We start from the raw sequence: 27,840 nt of genomic DNA, 5'->3' as shown, positions 1-27,840 counted from the left end.
TTACAGATTCATGTATTTATCTGGGTTTTATTATTATTAGTAGTAGTAGTAGTACTGATCAAGTAAGTCTCACAACTCCAGCATTAAAAAATAAATACATCTCCCAGTCAGTGCCATTACAATCACTGAAATGAAATCAGAATATGTGTTGCACATTGCTTTTGATGTGACAATATGGAAAGGAAAGAGAAAAGAGCGAATTTGAAAGTCGGATGAATGAATTATTCCATCAGAAAATCCACAGCAGGGCAATAATTTACTAGGCCAAACAACAATGTTGCAAAAGGGCGAGCAAACGTTCAGATTCTGAGTTCTGCCTAGTCAAGAACTCTAAAGAACCAAAACAAAAAACAAAAAAACCCCACCTTGCTGTTTTGTGACATTTTGCTTTCCCTACTGTGGATGCTGGCCTTTTTTTTGGGGGGGGGGAGCGGAAACACATCCACTTTTGCTTCCCATCAGAAAAAAATAATTAAAATATCTGGCTGGTTGTGCAGTTTTCACATCCCAAGGGCAAATGTGAGTGTCACAAATCCTTGGATGGTCGTTGCTGGATTTAGCCCCAATCTACCCCAAATAGCCACCTCAAACTGACCTTCCCTCATCCCAGAGCCCAAACCACCTTCCCAGAATGTCAGGAAATATGAATGGCAGAGATTAATCCCAGGTTTTTAGCCCAGGGATGGCAAAGAGGCATTTTGAGAGTTTGTGGCAGTGGACTTCAAAGGTCCTTCACTGCAGCTTTTTAAACAGGTTGGATGGCCATCTGCCAGGGGTGCTTCAAGCTGTCAGTCCGACATTGCAAGGGGTTGGATTGGATGAGCCTTGGGGTCCCTGCCAACTGAACAATGCTATCATTCACTATCTACAAGGGCATGCTGGTTTTAAATCCCAAAACAAGAGAATCTGAACTCCAACCCAATTGGGAGTCTCGCTCAGGAGACGGGTCAGTTTTCATCACTCCGTGACACGAAGGTGGTCACTATGCATTCTGGAGTGGTTGTGAAAGCTGCAGGGTTGAGTCCCAGCACACATTTACTTTCTGGCATTCTGGCAGGTTTGCAATGTCTCAACCTATCCCCCCAAAACTTTCTCGGTTGCTGCCCGTCTATTCTTTCCAAGCAGACAAATCCAGTCCTCCAATTTTGCGGCAGTTCACGAAACCGCTCGGGTAGTGGTTCATCTTGAAAACATCGTGGGGCACCTCCTGGATGTGGGTGTTGTCACAAATGATGCGGGAGAGCGAGGCGCCGCTCAGAACCCGCCGCTGCCGGGGGGTGAACACCCCAGGGTTCTCCCACCAGAATCTGCAACAAGCAAGGAGGAAGGGGCAGAGGAAGAGGTTGATTGGCATTTGTCCTGGGAAGTCAAACCCCATCTAATTGGTAACAAGGGCTGTATTCTAACCTGAGCAATGCTAGAAGACAGTTTCATTTGAGCAAACGCTTCCAGAGTTTTATCCTTTAAACCAGCAGTTCCCAAACTTTTGGGGATCACTTCCCACTTGATTCCATAAGTTCACCCCCAAGCGCCCCTACCCTATAAAAGTCGTTATTCATAATAGTTTGTGTGACCCACTGTAAATAAGATAATAACACAACAAAGTTCAGAACAGTAACAATTAATTGCGCATTTACTTAAAATCCTTGAAATCTTTCCATGCACCTGCTACCTTTTTTGAATTCTGGTATTTTTTATTGTTTTCACTAACGTTATCTGTGATCCCCAGAAGAGCCCAAAGGCCCCATTTGTCTCACACCTGGTTTCCTGCATCAGCCAGCCAGATGCTTAGATAATCCTTTGCCATCTTGGTGCCCTCCTGATGCTGCTGGACTCCAACTCCCATCAGCCCCAGCTAGGGTGGCTGTACGATGCTGGGGCTGATGGGAGCATTGCTATCGGTCACTGTAGTAAACACTGAAGTAGATAGGGTTGATAAGAAGCTGCCTTATGCTGCGACCTAAGGAGGAACAGAGTTGGGGGGTTTCTGGGGATCAATAGAGGGCCCTTGTCAAGTACCAACAATGCCAGCACTCCCAGAATGAAACAATGAACAGGGTGGTGATACAATGACTTCTGCAATCGACACAGGATAATATCGCCAAGGCAACTATCTGTAAACAAACAATAAACGCCCATAAAAATGGCAAAAGTAGTTTCTTTCCCAAATAGTTTTTATCTTAAACAATAGCAAACTGTCAGGCTTTGGGGGATTCTATCCCTCCAACGGTGGCAGCAAGAAGCAGAGAAAAACAAAGAAGAGTTCTTACTAATTAGTTTATTCATCACAGTGAGAGACAAAGGAATGCAGTCGATCTCCTGTTAATGGCGTTGCTCCAACTGTACTCCTCACTGCTCCCTTCCTAACAACAGCACTTCCACTTACGGTGGCCGCCAAGGGCTAATTGTCTCTGAGACCTTTGCTCTTGCACTCAATGAATGGCAGGTTCTGGGAGAAGGGGGACCAGAAATGTTCTCCAGTGATAATGTGTCAGCTGGCTGCTCTGCCTCTGTCTCCCCCTTCTCTTCTCCCAACACCTCCCAAATCTTCTGTTCGCCTGTCTCTGAGCTGTGCCCTTCCTCAAACCACTGCTGTAATTCAATACTGCCTTCCTCTTCTCTGGAAGCTTCGAGAGAAGGGGGGGTCTTGTCCCCCTCAATCTAGTCCCTGAAACAAACACAGTAAATAAAGAGCTCACCTGTAATGTATCAGTGGTTCAGTGCTCCTTTCTTCTCTTTCCAAAATAGCTTTTATCTTGAAGAATTGCAAACGCAGTAATAAAAACTAAACCATGTTTAACAAATGGAAGGACATTGTCCTCTTTCTATGTTCCTCCCGATGGAAACATGAAGATGGGGACAGATATATCCCTGCTTTAAGTTGTTTACATACTGTCTTCTCTTGTATATTATTTACTACAAAGCTCGATGACTAGGCTCTTTAGTGACGAAACATAGGATTACTGGATTGACGTCCAAGCACTGAACCATTGGTATATCACAAGTGGACTCTTTGTTACTGCATTTGCAATTGTTCAAGATAAAATCTAGTTTGGAGATAATAAATGAGCACTGAACCACTGATATATTACAAGCAAACTCTTTATTTACTGCATTTGCTATTATTTAAGATTAAAACTATTTGGGAAAGAAACTACTTTTGCCATTTTTAGCAACGAAACATCAGATTACTAGAATGACGTCCGAGCACTGAACTATTGGAATATCACACGGGGACTCTTTATTTACTGTGTTTGCTATTGTTTAAGGAAAAAACTACTTGGGGAAGAAACTACTTTTGCCATTTTTAGGGACATTTATTGTTTGTTTACAGATAGTTGCCTTGGTGATATTATCTTGTGTCGATTGCAGCACTCTTAGAATGGCACACTGCACCCCGCAAGAAAATGGCCACCATCCTCCTTGCTCCTCGCAGATTCCCTTCCCTAATAAGGGAACCTGGGTTCTAATTATGCCCCAAACTCTGTCACAAAGTTGTCACAAAGAGAAATGAGAGCCTCAGAGGGCAAGCAGCTCACCTGTCTCCATCCCGGGTTTTCCGGAACTGGGTCCCAATGAGGCACGCCAGGAGGGGCCCGACCCTCCCATAGGGCACGAAGGGTTCAGCCATGGCCCCGATCCAGATGTCAATGTTCTCTGGTGTCCCGTAAAGGTCGATAAACTTCTTTGCCAGCTGGGGATTGCCCATCACAGCAGCGAGCTCAGCCTCGTCGCGGGGCTCAGAGAGGCCGCAGAACCGCCTCCAGGCATTGTACCCTGGTGGAAGCAGAACAGGGAAGGATTGTCAGTCTGGCTGGAGTATGGATTAATGGGAAGCAGAGCAGCCAAGTGCCATGGGAGTAAGAGTGGGCTGGGGTAAAGAAGGGGGGATTTCAGAAGAATTGCCTTCCTTGGGAACATGGGCCTTCCAAAAAATATGACCCATGCTTCATCCAGCTCAGTATTGTCTGCACTGACTATTGAGCAGGGAGAGGATGGGGACAGGGAGCGAATCATGCCATGTCGTGATCCGCCCCCAACCCTTTCCTCTCAGCTGCTGTGGCACCTCCTTGCCTCAGGCAGGGCCTTTGCCTGCCAGCCTGCCCTCCTCCTCAACCACTGCCACCAGACAAATAATTGAAGGAGGAACAGCTTTTCAGCAGCGTATGTTCCAATTTCAAACAGGAGGAGGGCTGCTTCCCTTCACAAAACAAAACAGCAGTAGCATCTCTGCGAGGACCATCCTGAGATTGGACCTCCAGTCCTGAGCCACCTGTTGAGGACCAGTGCACTGTTGTCATGGAAAGGTGGTCAAACGTTCTTCCGTTCTTCCGCAGTACTGACAGTATTGCTACAAGGAAGTATTTGTGATTGACCACAGCATGGCACAGTGCAACCCACCGAAGGGAACCGAGTTTTTTTTACACCAAACGGTATGGTGATTGTTCTGAAGCTAGAATGCATTTATCAAGCATCTGTCTTAGAATCGTTCAGCAAAAGTGTATAAATTGCTGAGATCGCTAATACGAATGAATTATATTTGGAGATCAAGGATTTCCCCAGATTGTATAATACATTTGCAATGGAAATGTGCTTCATATTAATGGGGTTTTTTAAACACTTCAAAGGCATTATTTCTTCAAATGTGCTAATGGATTTGGACATCTTAGGCTATTTTTTCCCCAACCTGCTCAACTTTCAGCCTACTCAACAACTTTTTTAAAAAACTTTTAAAAAATTAGCTTTTCAGATTTTACAAATTCTTTTAAACAAACATCAGAACATATATCTCATATCCACTGACTTCCCATCCACCCCTATTTTTCAGAGCCCTCAACAGTTGTTGAGCTTCTTTTGTAAGTTCACTGAGCTGTTGAGCAGCTTTTCGAAGATCCCCCATTCTGGCCTACGGAACTGGTGCCGTAATACACTGCATACTGGCACTCACCAAATACTCTTCCTAAGCTGGGAAAAGCGGGTAAGCAGCCTCCTCTCCGACATTTCCCTGCACCAGCCCTCGCTTGCTTAGCATATTAACCTGTGTATAAGACGACCCTCAATTTATCACACAAAAAATCAGGAAAAAAGGTCGTCTTATACATGGAAAAATATGGTATGCTGATTATAAATTATTAAACTACCACTTCTTATCTGCTGCTGTACTTCAAATCCTGCATACATTTTTACATTACCATGAGGGTGTTTTTTTTTCCAAATATGCTACAAAATACTTCCATTCTTCAATAAAAAAAATTCATTATTCATTTTGTTCTTTAATCATCACAGCTAGTCTAGCCATCTCATCATATTCCATCATCTTCATTCTTCTTTCATTGGCACTTCCTCTTCTTTCCATTTGTGTGTGTGGACTATTCTTGCCCCCATCATAGCATACACAAACAAATTAAACAATTCCTTCGGTCCAGTTATACCTAACAGAAAGCCCTCGGGTTTCTCAGGACTCACCCAACTCCTGTCTCTGTAAAGACATTGCAATCCTAAGTCTCCTGTTGACTCTCCTCCTCACAAAACCACCCTGAATCTCCTCACTCACTGTTTAGCACAAGAAACCACAGACAAGGTCCAAAACTTCAGGACAGGCTCACCTACCTGGCAGGCCATGGTCTCTCCCCCGCTGGAGGTTCAGGGATGCGAGATCAAGGCCGATGAGCTCAATCTGCTCAAAGAGTCGCTCCTGGAGCTCCTCCACCATCATCTGGTTCTGCTTCATCAGCTTGGAAGGGTCGGCCAGGAGACCGCGGAGAAGAGGATCAATGCCACCTGGAAGAGAAAGGTAGTGGTGGCCCTGAAGACAAGGAACACTCAACCCAAGGTTTAGGGTGTCCTTTTATTTTTATTTTTTAATGGAAAGGGGACGGTTTTTCCACCTTCAAAATCGTCAAACAGCTCTTACCATCAGAAACTTGTTTCTAATGTTTCATCGGAATATCCTTTTCGCAATTTGACTCCATTGGTCCCCTCTGGAGCAGCAGAAAACAAGCTTGCTCCATCTTCCATGCAACAGCCCTTCAGATATTTGAAGATGGCTATCATATCTCCTCTCAGTCTTCTCTTTTCCAGGCTAAATAGACCCAACTCCCTCAACTTGCTCCACACAAGGCTTGGTTTCCAGAACCATCATCATCTTGTCTGCCCTCTTCTGCACACTTTCCAGCTTGGAGCAACTTTATATAGAAAGTTCTTCATAAAAGCCCACCCTTGGTCTTTTAGGCTGTGCTGCGACCCCTGTTTGCCCTTACTTTGTTCCCAGGAGATTTCTGCTTCCCAAACAGCCCAAGAACCCCACAGGACAAGGAACAAAAGCATTACCTTCCATTATGATTCTCCATGAAGCAGAGAAGGTGAGATGAAGAAGGACATTGGAATATGGGACAAGGGGCTTGAAGTTCTGGTCCAGGCGTGGCACAAACGGGGGAACAGAACCGTGTCCAAACCGGAAGGCCAGGGAGAACACGTTTGACACAGTGGGGTCCTCAGAGTCATTGTAGCCTCTGTACAAAGGCAACTGCTTGTTCATCTCATTGCCCAAGACAAGGGGCAGGTAGTCTCTGAAGGTGATCACCTGCAACCAAACCGGGAAAGACTCCACTGTTATTTTTTGGTTTTTTGAATATGTTTTATTGATTTCAAACTTAAACAATAGTTACAAAATAACAACAATTAATCAAACCACCCTAGCCTCCCAGAGTGCAAATTGTCCTCTAATTAAGACATAGCTTCTGCCCAGCTTTAAGTTTTCACAAGCATTAATATTTTTTATTAATTTTATTTATTAAAATTGTATACAAATGAACACAATGTGTGTGTGTGTGCAAGTGTGTGGGCTATGGATGTTTAGTGGCCACTTTACAAAGTTTGAAAGAAAACAAATAGAGTCTCTGACCTCCAGGAGCTTACACGAGGGAAGACAACCGAGGTCAGGCTAATATGGGAATCATATGAGCAACTGGAGTTACATCTCAGGCATGATTTTTACATATGCAGTACAGCCGCATCTTACACACATTTAACTTGTGCTATTTCAACCCAATGTGCTATTTCAACCCAATGTGGTTGAAGGCAGGCTGGTTGAAATCATCCAAGTTCAATCCAGGCAAGGCAGAGAGCTTTTCGCAATGGGTCTGTTTGTGTTACTCGAAGAGCTTTTAAGCTCTCTGACTCACTTGCTGGGTAAGGCCCGCTTGGCACACAGGATCTGAAAGCACAAGGGATTCTTTCTCTCTCCCCCTCACCTGCTAGCCATGAGGGGTGTTTGGGAAAATGCGATTTTCGTGTATATGCAGAAGCCGTGAAACCGAACTTTCATGTTAAGATGCGACCGTACTGTACACCCAGCCCTTTCCTCCAAACAGCTCAGGACCTTGGAGAGCGACTGGGGTGGAGGTTCAGCACCATGGACAGCACTGCTAAGCCCAGGCATCCAAGTTGTCTCAGCAAAGGTCCTGGAGCAGGGGTAGGCAACCTAAGGCCCATGGGCCGGATGCGGCCCAATTGCCTTCTCAATTCGGCCCATGGACGGTCCGGTAATCAGCGTGTTTTTACATGAGTAGAATGTGTCCTTTTATTTAAAATGCATCTCAGGGTTATTTGTGGGGCATAGGAATTTTTTTCAAAATATAGTCTGGCCCACCACATGGTCTGAGGGACGGTGGACCGGCCCACAGCTGAAAAAGGTTACTGACCCCTGTCCTGGAGAAACTGGCCGAGTTTTATAGCCCGGACAGGTAGTCACTGGCTAGAGGCCATGCCCCCTAAGTGCCTGGAGGTCCCGCCTTCTTGGCAGTTAAAGGGACAGTGCCTTTTTCTACAGCCGTTGGCTTCTTCAAGGTCATGGGTTTTCCAATTCTTCTCAGGGTACTCTTGGTTTCCCGATGAGTTGACTTTTTTGTTATTTTCTCCAATATTTACCTTTTAATGCACACTTTAACCCCAAAATATGCATTTCTGTACCCATCACTTGGCTGGAGAACTGCACTGTGAAATTTGGAGAAATGCAAAGAATTTGGTTTGAACATTATTGCAGAAAGTGCAAATTCTGTGAGTTTGTCTCTAAATGTGAGCTGAATTAAATTCCTCCCTTATACCTTCCCTGAAGGCATGAATGAAGCAAGAGTGAAACTCTTTTTTGAATGAAGCCGGAAGGAAGAGCTCATTTGTCACCATACCTGATTCACTGCCCCAATAATCTTCCGAGCTTCCTGATAGATCTTTTCCCCATCCCAGTGGGGGTTCAGCGCCTTCAGCTCCCTGGCCAGTCGGTTATGCTCCCGGACAAAGAGGGTGTGGAGAGCTGACAGCCCCAGATTTTCAGTGACACGTTTATCCCCTGCAAAATTAAAGAAACCATCCCTCTAATTCCAAGCGGATTAAGCTAGAAAATGAATTAACACTCTTTTATTGCTGTGTGAAGAGCCACATGGAGACTGGTAGGGCAGAAGGCAGGGAGCCCAACAGCAGGTGGCGCCAGAGCCAATGACAGGCAGAGTCAATAATCAATCCCTCTTCACAGGAAACCCTGGGAATTACAGCTCTGGCAAGGGAATAGGGGTCTCCTAACAACTCTCAGCACCCTTAATAAACTACACTTCCCAGGATCCTTTGGGGGAGGAAGGAAATCCATGACTGTTTGAAGTGGCATCGTATTGCTTTAAACATATGGTGTGCATTTGGCCTAACACTTGATGCCCAGATCCATCAAATCATAGGAAGTTACCTTATCGTTGGTCACCTAGAGTACTACTGTTTACACGGTCTGGCGGCAGCTGACCATGCCCGGGTGGAAAGACATACCTGCGTTGAAACATGGGATGTTGGCAGTTCTGTTTGTGTAGAGGCAGAGGCTGTTTGAATTGCTCTCGAAAGGAAGGAGGCCCAGACCAGCGTCTGTAAAGTTCTGGTTGAGCGCCATTAAACCCAGAGAGTTGCTTTGGTTCCGGAGGCTTCTTGCCAAAGGCTCCTCACTCCCATACACCATGCTGGCATCCAGAAAGGACGTGATAGCATTGAGCTGTTCGCGGATGAACGTTGTGGGGTTGCAAACAGAGGTGGTCCGGATGAAAGGCATGCAGACGCCTGGCTTTGTAATCCGCGGGTCTCCAGGTGGAATCTGAAGAAAACAATCCCACAATTTGTTTGTTTTTCATTTATTGCACCTATATCTCCAAGAAGCTCAAGTCATGGTTCTCCCCTCTTCATTAATCCCCACAACAACCCTGTGAGGGAGGTTAGGTGCAGGGGCAGTGACTGGCCCAAGTTTTGTTTTGTTTTTTAGTTTCCAGAAGAAAGAAAGAAAAATAATCACACTCCCAACAAGTTGTTGTTGTTTTTTTTAAAGAAAATGTTACCACCGATCCAACTATTGTGGGAGGTGATGTTACAGGCTTTGGCCAATATGATGACCAGGGAACTGTTCCTCCCATGCAAACAGCGGCACATTTCTCCTCTCCCCATGGGCTCTGCTAGATATTTAAAAAAACTCAGCCTACTCAGCCCCCTGGCACAAACCTGCTAGTGGGCAAATGCAGTTTGTGGGCCACTCTTGGAAACACCAGTTAAGAACATGTAAGAGCACAAGAAGAAGCTGCTGGGTCAGGCCAATAGCCCATCTAATCCAGCATCCTGTTCTCACAGTGGCCAACCAGATGCCCCCAAGGGAAGGCCACAAGCAGGATTTGAGCACAACAGCAGCACTCTCCCTTCCTGTGGTTTCTAGCAACTGGTATACAGAAGCATTAATGTCTCCAACTTTGTAGGCAGAGCATCACCATCACGGCTAGTTGCCATCAATAGCCCTCTCCCTCCATGAATTTGTGAAATCCTCCTTTAAACCCATCCAATTTGATGGCCATCACTGTCTCATGTGGGATCGAGTTCCGCAGTTTAACCACCACGCTGCATGAAGAAGGACTTTTCCCTATCTGTCCTGAACCTTCCAACATTTGCGATGTGCACTTTGCTATGTGTCAGGAGCTACGTGGTAACCCGGATATTTCAGACTGCAGCTCCCATCAGCCAGAATGCCTGTACAATGCTGGGGCTCCTTGGATCACAGGTGACATGGCTGATGGGAGTTGTAGTCCTACACACCTGGAATGTGCCATGTTGTCAAAGGCTGCTGGGAACTAATAGTTCAAAGGGGACAGAGGGCCTGCAAAAGACCTGACTCCATCCCACCCCTGCAAAACACATACACCTGTCTCACCCCAAGAATCTCTTAACACTGAATTTTCCATTACCTTAATCGGGAAGCAGGGGGGCGCATAGTTGCAGCTGGTGTCGCAGTGGACATCCTGGTTTTGGATGCTGGTTTCAGTCATGGGGGCAAAGTCCATGTCATGGTCGACCCACTGGCCCCAGTGCATGAACGCCAGCGAGCGCTCCTGGTCGTCCGTGATCTTCTCGTTGGAGGTGGCGATGATCTTGTTGGATACCTGCCGCACCTATGGTGGAGCACCCAAGGGTCACCGGAGGAAATGATGCAGAGTGTTCAATTTGCATAGCCTCAATGCTAAGTGCTCTGGCTCCAACAGGGGGAGCCAGAAGAGGAACTGTAAGCAATGTGCAAGCAACAACAACACAGATCCACCAACATGTGGCAGCACTCTGCCATTCATGCCACTGCCAAGAAGTGCACTGGAGGGTTTGTAGTGCACGTGAATAAGACTTTTGGGCCATTGTATAGTGGGGACAGAATTCAATTTCTAAAAAACTAGTTACTATTAGAAGCCATATTGGTAATAGCCCAATACGGGAAAGCAACAAAAATTCCTATGCAATTCCATTGCTTTATCTGAATGCCTGGCCAGACATCGATGCGTCGTCTGGGGTGAAGCCAAATCAGACAGTTTTGACACAGACTGGTCCCCATTTTCTTATTATATAGATAAGGAGAGTTGTACACGCACTCCTCCCATGACTCACTCCTCTTTGTGGTTGGACTATATAGACTGATCTTAAAAGCTGCGCCTCAGTCATTTGTTTTTTATACGGAATATGTCCTGTGTATGGTTTTTGTTATGGTCTGTATGGTTATGTCTTAGTTCATAGATATGTTTATGATAAATCAATGAAAGCTGTATTTATTTATTTTTTAAAAAGTGATTGGCTCAAACTTCAAATTGCCTAGAAGCAGAATATCTCATTTCGGTGAGTGTGCAGGGATTTGCTGTATCAAATGAGAGCAATTTCCTCCTATAGGGGTTGTCCATGTGGTGACAGACACCATGTTGTCCCCCCAGAAACCCTGAACGATTGGTCCACCACCTCAGCCGCCTCTCCGAATCCACCCCCAACATGACTGTTTCTCCACAATTTGTCCCAGGATCCCAGATGACTTCTCCAGCTCTTACCAGTGGGAGAGGGTGTCCATTATAAAGCTGGCCCTGGATGAGACCCTTGGGAAGAGACACAGCATCCTCATACTCTGCTGGGAGCCAGCGGGCATAGCCATGGTTAGACATACCAAAATGAGGGTGCTTCCTGGGGGGGGGGGGGAGAAGCGCATTAGTTTGGAACTCTGCCCCATGCGCGAAGGCTCTTCTGGAGGCCGGCATGCTTTGAGGGATTAACCTTTTCAAACCCCAGTGCAAGGTGAACTGATCCGCACTCCTCCAAATCACGTGCAGGCCAGAACTTAGCCACGCACCAGATTTCTGTCAGCCTCTAAATGTGGCATAGCAGCAAAGTTCTGGGCAGTTAAGAAAGTATCAAGAGACATATTTAAACGCCTGCTCTGAGAGATGAGGGTCTGCATGGGGAAAGTGGGGAGAGGAAAGCATTTTGCCATCTCTCGTGACACTAGAAATCATGGACTTCCAATGAAGCTGGATGTTGGGAGATTCAGGACAGATAAAATAAAATCCTTCAACAGTCATATTTACGGAAGGGCTGTGAGTTCTAGTATTATGAGGGAGGGAGAAAATCTTTCTTCTGTCTGCTGTCTCCATGCCACACATGATTTTATGAACTCCTACCATGTCTTACTTGCCTTTTCCCTAAACTAATAAATCCCAAACACCACAACCTTTCTTCATAAGGAAGCCACTGCATGCCCTTGATCATTTTGGAGTCCTTTTTCTAATTTCCTTCAACGCCTTCCTTTGGCCCTTTTTCCCCTCAGAGGAGGGAGAACCTTTGACCCGCCTGCACCCGCCCCCCCCCCGCCCCAAATAAAACCCTTCTCCAGCCAGCTCCCCCTTACCAATTGTTGCATTCTCCTGTGATGGTCCGATAAGGGCTGTTTCGTGGGCACCGGACTGGGCGGATCATATAGTCACAGCCAGTGGCTCTGGTGATCATATCTTTCTGCTTGATGCTTAGCACATCTAAACAAGATATCCGATCAGGGGGAGAAAAGCAATGGCTTTCGTCTCAGAAGCAAATTTCAATGGGAATCTACCTCCAGCAGTCTAACCCACCCCACCCCCTGCACCAAGTTTGAGAGGTAAGGCTGCCCACTTGTCAATCACCTGACATCACAAGGGCATCATTTACTGGCGTGGTTTGAAATCAAGCTGCACATGCAAAGAGTCAGCTGTTTGCAGGCACTGACCATCAGCTGAGCAGAAGTGCCTTCAAACCCCACTTTTGGCCAGCTTTTACCTGCCTCGGGTAAAGTGGGTGTGGCTTGGCTAAACCTGCCTCTCAGGCTGAAAGTTCACCACCACCACTGTGCTAAAGCTTTCGCCCGGCGATTCACGATACCTGTGATGTTGAACTGACGGTGCCAGACCTTCTGCAGTTTCTTCCTCAGGAGATCCAACGCCGTTTCCATGTAACTTGCCGCCCGGATTGCAGTCCTGGTCCCCGCCACCGGTTCCTTTAAATTTCTCAGGAAATCAGAGGGGGTGAGGTGGGGCTTTCTCAAGTTCTCCTTCGCTCTGGAAAGAGAAGCACGGAGGAGATGGCAGCAGGGAGACGGGGGACCTTAGTAGAAAGTGCTCAGAAGCGTCACAGCAAGCCTTCCTAATGGCGAACCTAAGAACCTAAAAGAACTCTGCTGGATCAGGCCAATAGCCCAACTAGTCCAGCATCCTGTTCTCACAGTGGCCACCCAGAAACCCACTAGCAGGATGCAAGCTCAAGAGCACCCTCCTCTCTTGTGGTTTCCAGCAACTGGCAAGTTTATGCACTGACCCTTCCTCGCTGGGTTGCTGTTGCTCTTTTGCTCCCTTCAGTTTTATTTTTTAAACTACAGGGGTACCTTGGTTTTCGAACGTAATCCATTCCAGAAGGCCAGTCGAGTTCTGAAATGCTCGAAAACCGAAAACTCTGCAGCCGACAGCTAGACCTCAGGTTCTTGCACTCAGCGGAAGCCGTGTGGCGTGTTCAACTTCCAAGGCATGTTCGAAAACCGAAGCATTAAAATCTGGGTTTACGGCATTCGTGAACCGAAATGTTCGTCAACGGAGAAATTCGAAAACTGAGGTACCACTGTATGCTCTTTCTAAAATTATTTGTTGATAATGAAGTTATGTCAACTCCAACAATATATGAACGGATTGCTTTTAGACACAGATTGTGCATGGATAAATACAATGATATTTGGGATCCATTCATAAAAATCATAATGTCTTGTTAATAATTTTACATTTATTGGATTAATTGTATGTACTTATGTACTTATAAAGGGACCCAGGTGGCGCTGTGGGTTAAACCACAGAGTCTAGGGCTTGCTGATCAGAAGGTCGGCGGTTCGAATCCCTGCCACAGCTCCCGTTTCTCGGTCCCAGCTCCTGCCTACCTAGCAGTTCAAAAGCACGTCAAAGTGCAAGTAGATAAATAGGGACCGCTCCGGCGGGAAGGTAAACAGCGTTTCCATGCGCTGCTCTGGTTCGCCAGAAAGTGGCTTTGTCATGCTGGCCACATGACCCGGAAGCTGTCTGTGGACAAACGCTGGCTCCCTCGGCCTATAGAGCGAGATGAGCGCCGCAACCCTAGAGTCAGACACGACTGGACCTGACGGTGAGGGGTCCCTTTACCCTTTACCTTTATGTACTTATATACTCTAGGGGCATACTCTACTAATGATGACTGAAAGGGGAGGGAGGATTTAATGCAGATTTACACAAAGGAAGCTCACCTCTCCCGGTACAACTTGTATGCTTGATCCACCAACCGCTTGGCTGTGTTGATGCTGAATAAAATGTCAGGACCAGTCAATTTCTCAGAGGCCAGTGCTTTAAAAGAGAGAGCCAAAAACATCAGCTCAAAGGGCCCCTAAGTCCAAACCAGGGCAATCAAATTTCACCAGCAAGGTACATGGATGGCACAATGCAGCGACTATCCAGGACAATCTTGGCCAATTACTGTAGTTTACAAAAAAAAAAAAAAAATCACCACCACCTGGCATTTTTCACCAGCCCAGCCTTCCCACAAATGTGTATGTCAAATCATTTGTGCCACACTGTGAGAGCCTGTTCCGCAGGACCAAACATAAAAAATAAAATAAAAATCTCCTTTCCTGGTCACCTTGAAAATACTCTCAGCTCATCAAAGGCGAGTGGCTATTTGTAGGCCTTAAAACTGAGGTGCCCACTTGGAGGTTGGTTCCTATTCACATACCAGGTTTTGACAGATTTCAGATTTGGGTTCTTTCCAAAGCTACAATTCTGTGATTATATGAAAAATCAAAGGCAACTCCCTAGAAATGAGTTTCATGCACATACTTATAAAAACTCTTTTTGTGAGCCGCTGTGAGCAATCATGGAGTACATAGGTATTGAGAAATTAAAATAAAGGAAAATAATTATTTGATTACATTCCTTTTCCAGCTTCCCTCCAGAAAAATTCCCACCCTTGGAAGCGTCACAGGATTTGTTGTGTTACCTTCTGAGAAAGATTCGGATGCTGGCAGGAATCCAATGGCCACTAAGAGGCTCAGGAGAGTAAGGGCTCGCTTCATCTCTGCAAAATAAAAGAGGAACGAGTGGATTTTGAGTAGGGGAAATAATAAAAACGTTCTTTCAAAACCCCGCAAAAGTCATTCCAATGGAGGCAAAGGAGAGAGCTAGTGTGGTTGCAGTGGTTTGACGGCAGGGCTAGGACTTGGGACTTGGGTTCAAATCCGCACTCTGCCTAACCTACCTCACAGGGTTGTTGTGAGGATTAATTGAGGAGAGGGGAAACCATATACACCACCTTGAGCTCCTTGGAGGAAAAGGTGGAATATAAATGCAATAAATAGGACCAAGGCTTGTCGCCTGTGTTACTCCTACTCAGAGTAGACCCATTGAAATTAATGGACATGGCTAATTTCCTATGTATGGGAAGCTGGGTATTGCCATTTCCTCAGCAGCAAGAAAAAAGTGCTAAGCCTCACCTGCTGTGCTCAGCTCCTGGCTGTGGGATTTGATAGATGCCAAGTACTTTTATACTCTCTGTTTATCAGGTGTGGGCAGGTTCTTGATGGGACCGGGATGAGGGAACACTCACACACTCACACACACACACACACACACACACACACACACACACAAACCTCAGGTTGGTTTAGGCCAAGAGGAAATATTTGCTAGATTCTTCCTGGATCGAACAGAGGAGGCCTACTTCCTTGTTCCTGGGGGATAAATTTATGAGACACTGGGGTGGGAAAGGTTATATAAATATTAGTCAGTGGTTTACTCTTAAGGAAGAAGAGGGATCCAACCCACTTCAAAAAATGCAAGGAAGCATGTCAGAAAAGACCATGCCTTACATTCCTCACAAGGGATATGCAAATCTGTTAATTTCACTTACATGAAAGCTCATACCAAGAACAAACTTAGTTGATCTCTATGGTGCTACTGGAAGGATTTTTATTTATTTATTTTGTTTTGACTATGGCAGACCAACACGGCTACCTACCTGTAACTGGCTCTCTTGAATTCAGTTTCCCACTTTACCACATCACTTTGCTGATTTGTTTATTTTAAAAAGAAGTCCTTGAGAAAATTCAGCAGAATTTTCATGCACATTGTCTTTGCATGCAGTTTTGACTATTCTGCCAAAAGAAAGAAAGAAAGAAAGAAAGAAAGGAAAAGCAATATTTACCTTATGCAATGCATTTTGTATGTATTTCAGTAATATCTGCATTTTAGGAACAATATATGCATTTTTTTGTACACCTTACTTGGGTGGAAAGAACTGCATGTGCAAAATTTGGAGGACTGCAGGTTTCAAAGGAAGATTTTGCCTGTCAGCATGTTGATTGTTTCAAAAACTGCAAATCAGGTAGGTTGGCCTTTGAATGCAAACTGGATTGCATTTCTTCTCAATCCTGATATATTCAGTGTAAAACTCTCCCCTGCTCCCCACCCCACCCCGCAACAGAAAATTGTCTTTAAACAAGGCAGTTTGACCTCCTTGCTTCTCATTATACCTGAGGACAAAAACTGCCTTTGTGAATCAGTCATCAGGCCATTGATGTGCTCAGAAAAGACTTTGAAAATACAGGTGAAACTCGAAAAATTAGAATATCGTGGAAAAGTCCATTCATGTAAGCAATTGTTTTCATTAGCTACTGGAGTTTAATATATGAGATAGACTCATGACATGAAAAGCGAGATATGTCAAGCCTTTGTTTGTTATAATTGTGATGATTATGGCATACAGCTGATGAGAACCCCAAAGTTGAAATTATGAATGTGGGGTTCTCATCAGCTGTACGCCATAATCATCACAATTATAATAAAGGCTTGACATATCTCGCTTTGCATGTCATGAGTCTATCTCATATATTAGTTTCACCTTTTAAGCTGAATTACTGAAAGAAATGAACCTTTCCACAATATTCTAATTTTTCAAGTTTCACCTGTATTGACCAGAAACAGAGGTTGATGCGATGTGTGTTTTCTCAAAAGTGGATCCCACCAAATCTAGTCAGACTTGGGTCACATCCACACCATACATTTAAAGCAAATTTATGCCACTTATTGTAGAGTTGGGAAAAGGTTCATGAAAGGGCAACCCTTTCCAGGTTACAGCATTTGGGACTTTTAGTTTAGAGAGAAGGCAAGTAAGAGGAGACAAAGTCCATACAATTATGCATGGCATTTGGGAGATGGGGATAAAAACGTTCCTCCATTCACTATGTCATGACACTGGAAGTCGTGGACACCCAATGAAGCTGAATGTCAGAAGGTTCAAGACAGAGAAAAATAACGTTCTTTTTCTCACAACACATTATTAACTTATGGAACTCATTCCCACAGGAGGCAGTGATGGCCACCAACTTGGATGGTTTGAAAAGAGGATTAGAGTAATTCATGGAGAAGGCTATCCATGTCTACTAGCCATGAAGGCTATGCTTCTGAATACCAGTTTCTGGAGATTAGAATGCTCTTGTACTCCCTAATAGGGGGGTGGTTTCCCCATTAGGGGCATTTGGTTGGCCACCGTGAGAACTAATCCCTGCCACCTGAGGCAGCAGACTCCTTGTGTCCAGTGGTAGGGCTGGTCCTCTAAAGTGGTTCTTCTAAAAAGTTTAATAGAATCATAGACTTGTAAAGTTGGAAGGGACCGTGAGGGTCATCTAGTCTAACCCCCTGCAATGCAGGAATCTTTTGCCCAATTTGAGCCTCGAACTTACGACCCTGAGAAGCTGCTCCTGTTCAGCTGTTGACTTACACGGTACAGTGGAAATTTAAATTCCCCACAAAACTTTAGAAGCAGGAAGGCTGTGTGCTTCTTGCTTGTTGGATTTTCCCTTGCTTCGAGACAAACCAAAGGTGGGAGTTTTGGGTGAGGTAGAAACAATAACCCCCCCCCCTTTTTTTGCAGAGGTCTGTTGGGCAAATATGTTTCATGGCCCGGTTCCAGAGTCTGGAATCTCCTGACAAGCTCTGCTCTGTACATAGAGCTCTATGCTGGCTGACACGCCATGTCAGTGGCATCCGTGAACATGTTTGTTTTTGATAAATGGAGATGTTGCTGTCTCACGCACCCTCTGAGACAGCTTGGTCAGTTAGTCCCGATCCAGTTTAGAAGCTGTTCTGCTGTGATCCAGAATGGTGAAAGATGCAGGACAGATGAAAGGAAAGACTTCTTCACACAGTGCAGTATTAAACCCAAGGTATTACTTCCAGGTTAGCAGAGTCTGTAACCCGAGGTGTTTGTAACCTGAGGTACCAATGTAATAAGTTTTGCTTATGTTCTTAAAATCTGCAGCCTTAGCCAGAAGGAAGGACTAAGATTTTATTACGCTGTATTCCTGGCCAGAGGTCTTGAGTGCCAACACGATTGCCTTCTTTGGGACTGGTTAGCAAGCCATAAGGAAGCATCTTCGTCAAACTCTATAAAAGAACTCTTGCTTTTCACCTCTCGCCTTGTTTGGTGTGACTAAGACAAAGCACACAATGAGGGAATATTAAATCAGGAGGAAACAAAATGAACAGGTTAATGTTTCTTTAAACCAGTGGTTTTCAAGCAGTGTGCCATGGCATTGAATGGTGGTCAGGGGTGCTGTGGGCAACTCTGGCCTCTGGCCCTCTTTCCTTCTCTCCCTCCTCTTGATGCCCTCTCATGTTTCTGCCTCCAAAGGCTTGCACAGCTCTTTGTTGCAGCAGCCCTAGCTACATGTTCCGCAGGCAAATGGTGCCTCTGGTTGCCAGGAGCTGAGGCAGCTTTGGAGTAAGCAAGCGGGCAAGAGAGCCCAGCCAGCCAGTCTGCCAGCCTTTGCTGTTGGGAATTGACAGATAAGTGGGAGGCTAGACAGGCAGGCACTGTGCTGGCCTTTCTTGTCCTTGGTTTGTGCAAGGCCTGCCTGGGAGCTGAGTGCCCACTGCTAAAGGGGAGCCTTTCCGCCTTGCAGGCCTAGCAGCACCTGCTGCTGCCTCCCAATGTAAGGTCCTGGTCTCACGTTCACCTTTGGCCAGTCTCTGTTGGGCCACTAAGGCTGGGGGCATCTTCTTCCCAGGCCCCTGTGAGGCAGTGTGAGGAGGCATCTCTCTTTAGGGCGAGGGGGGCAGCTCAGAGACCAGGGCTGGCAGCAGCAGTAGCTGGCCAGAGGACTTCCAAGGAGTGGGGAGAGGAGGCCGAGGGAGCACTCCACAAGGGAGGGTGTTTGAAAAAGGGCGAGAGGCTGCCAGCTCTGCAGGAAAAGGGTGGCATAAGTGGGCTCCTAAGCCCCACATGGGGTGCCACAGAAGGAATGTAGTTGGTCAAGGGAGTCGTGGACACAAAAAGGTTGAAAACCTCTGCGTTAAACCAAGGTGAGCAACACAATACCAAGGCTACCCTTAATGTTATTCTCTTATGACAAACTTAGGCAGGTGACGTGGGGGACATCTGTGGTCTTCTGGTGGAGATGTTGATGGATGCCAGCTCCCAGCAGCTCAGCAGCCAGCAGGACCAATGGTAAGGGTTGATAGATATATTAGTAGCAGCAGCAGCAGCAGTAGTAGTAAATCCTGCCTTTTTCTCAGTTCAGGAATCAAAGCAGCTTACAAAAATTAAAACCACACTGATAAAATACAGAAGGCTAAGAACATATAAAAGATAATAGATAAAAAGTAATTAAACTAATAGAATCTCTCTCTCTATCTATCTATTGAGAGAAGGGCCTCCCTCAAGGACCTCAGAGCCTGGGCAGGTTCATAGGAGAGAATAGGGTCCTTCAGATAGCCAGGGCCGAAGCTGTATAAAGTTTTCATGACCAATATTTGAATTGTGCCCACAAACAGACCAATAGCCAGCGGAGCTGTTGTAACAGCTCCCTATAACCCTTCCAGCAACTTCTGGAGGGTGCTACATTCTCCACCCCTGTTCTATTGTATCCTGCACCGAACGGTAGACTGCCTCTGGATATGGAGTTTCCATTAAGATCTCAGCGCTACTAGACCTTGACAGACATATCCATGACAAATTTGCTTAATACCCTTTCGAAAAGATCCCTGGTGGTCAGATTCTGGGTCTGTTGAGCAGAGCATCATGTTTTGCACTAGATACTTATTATAGCATCACCAATAGTCAGGGATGATGGGAGTTGGAGTCTACCAAATGGGATGGTGGCAGATGTTCCCCACCCATTCTACAGAATAGTTTGTTATGCTTCTTGACTCATTGACCACAATGGCGCTGGCTGTTACAGCTGGCTGAATGGGCCATTATGAGGCAGACAGAAGCTGTTTGTGTGCTGAAGGACATCAACAAGGGGCTGGTCTCCTTAGGAATGCCCTTTGCTCGTTGCATAATTAAACAATAGCTTTATGCCTGGAAATTGCATCAACAAAGTTCATCTGAAGGGGATTTTCAGGTACAGCTTCCAGGCATAAGGTTATATTTTCATACCACTAAGAACTCTTCTTTCTTCTTTGGCGATCACTCGAAGCTGCTCAAACATCTGATCGGCGTTCTGTACTCCAAACAGAAGATAATAAAGGAGGAACTCTCTGTACTGGAGAACTCTATTAGGATTCACCCAGCTTGGCAGGAGTTCCACAAGGAAAAGCAAACAATTTACCACTCTCAACTGGAGTTACTGAAAAAACAGAAAAACAAAAAAACTTTCTAACCTTTCCAACCTACAGGCTACCAATCAAAACAACAAGATCAACAATATCGTCAATCTCTCACAGCAAACACTCAGCCCAGCTGAGGAATCAATCCTTTCACGTGGACTATCATTCTGCCCTGCCAAATCCCCACACATGATTCAGTTCTATGGGGACTTGGAAGCATTTCTCCGCCGTTTACGCCTGAAGGAGTACTTCCAACACACACAAAAACAAGACAAAGAACAAACAACATCTTCACAACACAACATCTCTCAACCTACTGGGGAACATCCACCACCCTCCAAACACATTAATGAACAGAACATTGACCACCAACCACCACCGAAAAAATGTTACATAAAAACGGACTCCACGTGGACCCCTCCTGATGGACGCAATACTACACTAGATCTGTACATTGATTGCTTCCGCCGCAGAATCCAAACGGATGTGACCAGAAAACACCACCGCTTACAACAAAATCTAAACCATGCTGAAAGGAGAGCCATAGATAATCTCAGGAACAACCCAGACATTATAATTAAAGAGGCAGACAAGGGTGGAGCTGTCGTCATCATGAACAAAACTGATTACATCCAGGAGGCTCACAGACAACTTTCCAATACCACCTTTTACATAAAATTGGACTCAGACCCCACAGAAGAATACAAAAAAGAACTGAACAAGATTGTTAAGGAGCTACCCCCACACATCCAAGAACAGATCCTCAGGAACACACCAGCAGAACCTTGACCAGGAACTTTCTATCTTCTACCCAAAATACACAAACCAAGAAATCCAGGACGCCCCATCATCTCAGGTATTGGCACCATTACAGTGGGGGTTTCCGGTTATATGGACTCTGTTCTGAAACCATATGCCATCAGTGCTCCCAGCTACATACGTGACACCACAGATTTTCTGAGAAAAATACAATCTTTGAATAACCTTCCTAACAATACTATTCTAGTCACTATGGATGTGGAATCTCTGTATACCAACATCCCACACAACGATGGTTTACAAGCTATAAGGAACACCATTTCAGATAAAACCACAGCGGACTTTGCTACCAAACTCTGCCATTTTGTCCTTACCCACAACAACTTCAAATTTGGTGAGGATCTGTTCCTTCAGATCAGCGGCACAGCAATGGGCACCCGCATGGCCCCACAGTATGCCAACATCTTCATGGCAGATTTAGAACAACGTTTCCTAAACTCCTACCCACTCAAACCTCTCTTGTACCTGCGTTACATTGACGATATTTTTATTATCTGGACACATGGTCAACAGACCCTGGACATCTTCCACCAGACATTCAATGACTTTCACCCCACCATCAACCTAACAATGAACCAATCTATGCAAGAAATACACTTTTTGGACACTACTATAAAAATACAGGATGGATACATAGACACCACCTTATACCGTAAACTAACTGACCGACAAACATATCTACATGCTTCTAGCTACCATCCCAAACATACCAAACAATCCATTGTATATAGCCAGGCCCTACGTTACAGCCGCATCTGTTCCAACTCTACAGACAGAGACTCTCACCTAAGAGATCTACAGCAAACCTTTTTAGAACTAAAATATCCACATGATGAAGTTAAACAACAGATCAACAGAGCCAGACTGATACCCAGAGAGAACTTGCTGCAAGACAGACCCAAAAAAGAAAATAACAGAACACCACTAGTAATCACATACAACTCCCAAATTAAAACAGTACAACACATCATCAGAGATCTACAACCTCTCCTAGACAATGACAGTTCTCTTTCTCAAGCTCTGGGAGGAAGACCCTTCATCGCCTACAGACAGCCACCCAATCTCAAACAGCTCCTCACCCACAATAATACAACAGGACTCAACATGGACACTGGTACCAGAGCTTGCAATAAACCCAGATGCCAACTTTGCTGCCACATAAACCCGGACAACACCATTACTGGCCCCAACAACATCAACCATACCATCTCAGGACTATTTAATTGCTCATCTTCCAACATTGTGTATGCAATCAAATGCCAACAGTGCCCTTCAGCTCTCTATATTGGACAAACAGGCCAAACCCTACGGCAAAGGTTAAATGGACATAAATCTGATATCAGGAATCACAAGACAGAGAAACCAGTAGGAGAACGCTTCAATCTCCCAGGACATTCTATAAAAGATCTCAAAGTAGCTGTCTTAATACAAAGAAATTTAAGAAATAGACTGGAAAGAGAAGTGGCTGAATTGCAACTAATCACCAAACTTAAAACCATGGAGAAACCTGGTCTGAACAAAGACATTGGATTCTTATCTCATTATACATGACAAAGCTATCTTTAGCCATCTCACCCCTTGCCTTTCCCTGCAAGACTAATTGCAGCCGTTAAGAGTGGTCAACAGGTTTTCCACACCTATCAGCTTATCACCCATTCCCACCACCCTCTGAGTAATACCCCTCCCCGCTCCCTCACTATATTTAAGGATCTGGTGACTTCTGTTTCAGTGTATCTGAAGAAGTGTGCATGCACACGAAAGCTCATACCAAGAACAAACTTAGTTGGTCTCTAAGGTGCTACTGGAAAGAAATTTTTATTTTGTTTTTACTCGTAGCCGAGTAAGATTGTCTTCCATAAACACGGTCTTAACAGTGAGTCCTTGACTGTGTACGGCAATTCTGGATCCACACGTCCTTCCACAGTGGGGACATAGGTTTCCGGATGTGAGTCTATCACGGTGAGGGTTTGCCAAACGTGCCTTCCTCTTAGCACGTTTCTCCCTTTCGCCCCGAGTTTGAGTGTCTTCAAAGCCCATGACACCTTTGGTAAAGGCTGTTCTCCAATTGGAGCGCTCGCAGGTCAATGTTTCTCAGTTGTCTTGTGTTTATACAACATTTTTTTAGATGTAAGAATAGGGTTATGCCAGAGGGACCATCCCTTTGAAGCAGTCCTTCAGCATTGAAATGCAACCCTTTCATTTGTCCTTCTGAACAGAAAGTTAGCCAGGAGAAAGAATAGGCAAGCTATAACAGAGCCAGAAGGAAAAACGGGGGAAATAATTAAAAATTGGTGGTGGAGGAGTTTCACAGAGCAAAGAGGTTTGCTGCACGGGCCCCTGCAGTTCCTGCTTTTACACAACCAAACTTTGTTGTCATGTTGGCCTACACAGAAACCAAGGAATCTGGGGAAGGACAACCATTGCTCAATGGTATAGCACTTGCCTCGCATGCAGAAGGCCTCAGATTCACTCCCTGGCAGCGTGGGAAAGACGAAGCGCTGGAGAATTTTGGTCAGTCCATGTTGGGAATTCTGAGCAGCATGGACATAGCACAAGGAAGTTTCCTGCTTAAATCTGCTCTTGTATACACTTCCCACTCTTGGCCTAAACGGGCATTAAAGTCTCCAGTCAAAATAATAAGTAAGTCAGGGCTGATGAAGTCCAGGTTCTCAAGCACATGCATAAAAAGATCCCATTGTAGGTTCTTGGCTGTGATAGTGGGAATGGGAGGGATATACACATTGAACAAAAGCATTTCCTGGTTCTCCAGCACTATCTTTGTTACTAGTAATTTACAACTAGCATTTGTCGACAGGATATGTTCGCATTTTATATGGAGAGCCACTAGGGTTAGCAATCCACCTGAGGGCCTACCTTTCTTGTGGCTTTTAGCTGCTGGAACAGAAAAAGCATTAAAACCTGGAAATTCAATATGATGTAATGACCAGGTTTCTTGTAAACAAACTATATCATATGCCCTTATTAACTTTGTGAACTCAGGGAGGCACAGCTTAGAAAACCACCCTGCCACGTTCCATGATACCAACTGCAGAGAAGGATTTTGCACCAGGTTCCCGGCCGTGGCATCAAGTCAATCTAGGTGTATATCGGAAGGATGGCTGTCACCTGAAGCCCCGGATGGTTCCAGATGTATTTCTTCCACTACCTCTGGGGCATCGATTGTTGGTCGGTGGACCCTGGAGTCCTTTGCTAAGATAATCAGGGGGTCTTCCTCACTCTGCCCCGTGTAAGGATTCCAACTGGCCTTGGGTTGCTGGGCACTGAAAAGCTGTGGTTGCTTGGATTGGAGGGCCAACAAGTTGATATGGCCGAGAGGGTCCTCAATATCACTGTTGCAGGTGTCAGGGTGTTCGGCATTTGCTTTAATAGGAGAGACTTCACCAGACAGTATAGATTGTAAAGGTAGAAGATCAGCAACTGTATCTTGAGATGGAACTATTAGAGGATTAGAGTTTAACAGGTGTTGCGGCTCACGGCCTCGTATTGGGCTTGAAGCCTCCAATTCTGGCATCGAGGCATATGAAGATGAGAGCTATTCACTTCGATGTTGCTTAGGTGGACCGGTGGTGGGCGTATCCCGTGAGGCGGCCAAAGAGTTAAGGGGAGGGTGTAAAAAGTCAATTAAATCAGTTGTAAGCAGACTTGGATCCAATGCAGGGCTGTCCGAATCCTGTTGGGAAATAGCTTTGTCCGTGCGAGAGGGCCTCGGCTCCAGCTCCCCATTCACTGGTTTCCTACGACAGTCTGGCCTAGCGTCAGTGCGGGTGGCCCTTGTACTGATGAATAACGGTTTACGGATTAGGTTAGTAAACACCCTTGTAAAGGAAATATGCCATTTCCTTGTGCAATTGTTTAATTTTAAAATTCTTGCAGGTACCGTGTTTCTCCTAAAATAAGACACCGTCTTATATATTTTTTCGCCTAACAAAACACAGTATGGCTTATTTTCAGGGGATGTCTTATTTTAACCGCGTCGCATCGGTACGCTGCATAGCCACGCCTCTCCAGGCTGTTTTAATGGGAGGTACCACGTCACTGGCTTATTTTCGGGGTATGGCTTATTTTTGGGGAACGGCTTATATTTCGCAAATGCATAGAAATCCTGCTATGGCTTATTTTATGACTATGTCTTATTTTAGGAGAAACAGGGTAGGTGATTAGCTCTAAAGTTGTTAACCATACGCCTCAGGAAAGGCCCGGTGGGCAGCCATAGAATATCCACAATCTCAGATGTACGAAGAATATGCCCCAACAGTTGGGACAGGGAGTTGGCAACTGAGTGTTTATCCACCCGTTTGTTATAATTCAAGGGATGGTTACCCACTAGTACAGCAAGCTTACAAGGCTGGAGTTGTAAATTCAAATTTTGAGGTTGTTCGTCCAGGTACCATTCTTGCTGAACGGAGTCGGCCTGCAAACTTGAACGAAGGGGAGCAGGGTTAGAAGCCTTATCAAACTGGAGAAGCGGGGAGGGGCGTTTGGCCAGACTAAGCACTTCTTCAAGCTTCTTTTCAATACCATCCAGCCTTTTGTACAGGTTGGTAATTGTATGCGTTATCAGTCCGGACTGGCAGGTTAACAGTTCCATCATCCCTCGGTCGGCAGTAAACTGGGCGGATGGTTGTGGTATTTCAGGTGAAGTTGTTTGAATTGGCTCAGAGGAGTATGCCTCCACTCTTGAACTCGGGGCTGACTGTGTCTTGCCCGCCATGCAGCCGGACTCCTCGTGAGTAGCACTAGAGGCTAGAGCAGCAAAACTGTTTGCAGTAGGAAAGTTGCTACAGATCTCTGCCAGGTCATTGTTAGACAAAAAATCACTGATTTTTATCTGTTTCTTGGCAGTGTCCACGGCCTCACTGGAATGCTGCCTAATGCGCTTCTTCCCCCTCATGTCAGCACAATCGAAGAGGGGGAGAGGATCCCTCAATCCACAGAGTCATATCATGGCAAGCCACAATAATTAATGAGCATAGTTCTCTTTAACAACTCACTCTTTAGCAGTCTTTATCTGTAACGTTGACTTGCTGATTTATAGTAGTAAAACCATAAAACAATAAAAACAATTCTTAAACGCCGTTAAGGCTCTTAAAAACGTTGAGAAGAACTTAAAAAGGAAAAAAAGTTCAAAAGAACTTTAAAAACTTTTTAAAAAGAAGATAAGCATTACCAAATGCTGCGGGGATTCTTTGGCTGGAGCCTCCCGCGCACAGGACAAAGTCAACTGCACGCGGGATACCAGTTGCTGGGGGATCTGGTGGCCAGCGCCTCACGTGCGCCCTTGCACGGAGCACCGGCCAAGCCTGCGGACAGGACGGACGGTAATTCCGGAGCCCAGCTCACACCGTGCCGTGAAGTAGATTGTCCGCCGGCCTGAATCTGAAGGATGAGTGAGTTGAATGAATGAATGCCTCGTAGATGGATTTGCAGGCGTCCACGACCTCTTAAGTTGTTCCGGAAAGTAAAGCACCAAAATAAAGATGGCCAAAACGGCGGCCAAATAAAAGATGGTAGAAGGTAAAATTTAAACTAAAATGAAATGAAGACTACGACCATGGTCTCTTTTAAGACGGCTTTGGCTGACCCGCGTGGGCTGTTTCGCTCTCTCTGTACCTTGCCACGCAACCTTCTCTCTGGGCTTGTCCGTTCCACCGTCTTCCACGCTAGCTAGTTCTCGTGTCTCTTGTTATCTCTCGTTCTATCTCTCTTATCTTCTCTCCTAACTCCCCCCCAGCACGGGGAGCCGCAGCCTTTTATTGACAAGAACAAGCAACGTCATGATCAATACTTTTACCAATCAGAACACTGTTGCTGCCCCCGAAAAGGGCGGAAAGCAGATTAACTGACCATCAACCAATTTGAACTTGGAGCCAATAAGTCCCGGCGGAGGGATCTCAGCGGCAAGTCGCCTGCTGGATCCTCCTTTCACTTTCACTTTCTTGTGGAGGGATACATTAAATAGCGCATAATTAATAACAAACATAAACGACCGCAGGTGCAGGTGCACCCACGAAGTGTATTCCCACAAAATGCAAGTAGAGGCTGCTCTTCACGTCACCATCTTGAACAGCCCACTTCTGCATGCGATGACCAGGGTCCATGTGATGACCACCAGGTGGAAAGCCTTGTTCATATGGTTTTTCACTGCAAACTTTACGACGATCTCCGCCAGCAATTCCTGGACCAGCCCTGTATCCCTAGAAGGAGACCAGAGCGGGAAGTCTTACGTTTCCTACTAACGGGGATGGACCAGGAGCTTACCAAATTGGTAGCTCAATACCTACATTTGCTCTTTTCTCGTCGTAATATTCTGCAGTCGCCTGAGTTATCAGGAGTCCCAGAGATGTGATCGTGGTCAGCGGAGTCTTGTCTCTTTTCTCTTCTAACATAGTCTGTGCCACTGTGAAAGTATTAATCCGCTTCTGTTTTGTATGTATGTTTGTTTGATGCCAATAAAAGGTTGATGGATTAAATCTGCTCTTTCTTCAGAACCATAGGGACTGGAAATGTACTATATTCTCAAAGCTTTTTAAAACCTACTGCCAAT

The 27,840-nt window shown here is 45.5% G+C and overlaps 1 protein-coding gene across 1 annotated transcript; it reads right to left on the bottom strand.

Annotated features, from left to right (window-relative positions):
• Window positions 1–455: 455 nt before the first annotated feature.
• Window positions 456–26,187, bottom strand: LOC117060348 (myeloperoxidase-like). Its single transcript, XM_033172561.1, has 14 exons — window positions 25,638–26,187; window positions 24,402–24,656; window positions 14,848–14,925; window positions 14,102–14,198; window positions 12,724–12,899; window positions 12,221–12,344; window positions 11,370–11,499; window positions 10,257–10,460; window positions 8,812–9,127; window positions 8,187–8,347; window positions 6,331–6,583; window positions 5,611–5,781; window positions 3,540–3,777; window positions 456–1,307 (listed from the first exon to the last, which is right to left on the bottom strand). Exons 1-14 carry the CDS (start codon window positions 26,185–26,187, stop codon window positions 1,109–1,111), a joined length of 2,952 nt encoding a protein of 983 aa, XP_033028452.1. The 3' UTR covers window positions 456–1,108.
• Between the last annotated feature and the right edge of the window lie 1,653 nt (window positions 26,188–27,840).

Source organism: Lacerta agilis, chromosome 15, assembly GCF_009819535.1.
Source record: "Lacerta agilis isolate rLacAgi1 chromosome 15, rLacAgi1.pri, whole genome shotgun sequence".
NCBI lineage: Eukaryota > Metazoa > Chordata > Lepidosauria > Squamata > Lacertidae > Lacerta > Lacerta agilis.
Note: the sequence above shows the minus strand (reverse complement) of the source record. Positions and strands in the feature narration are given on the sequence as shown.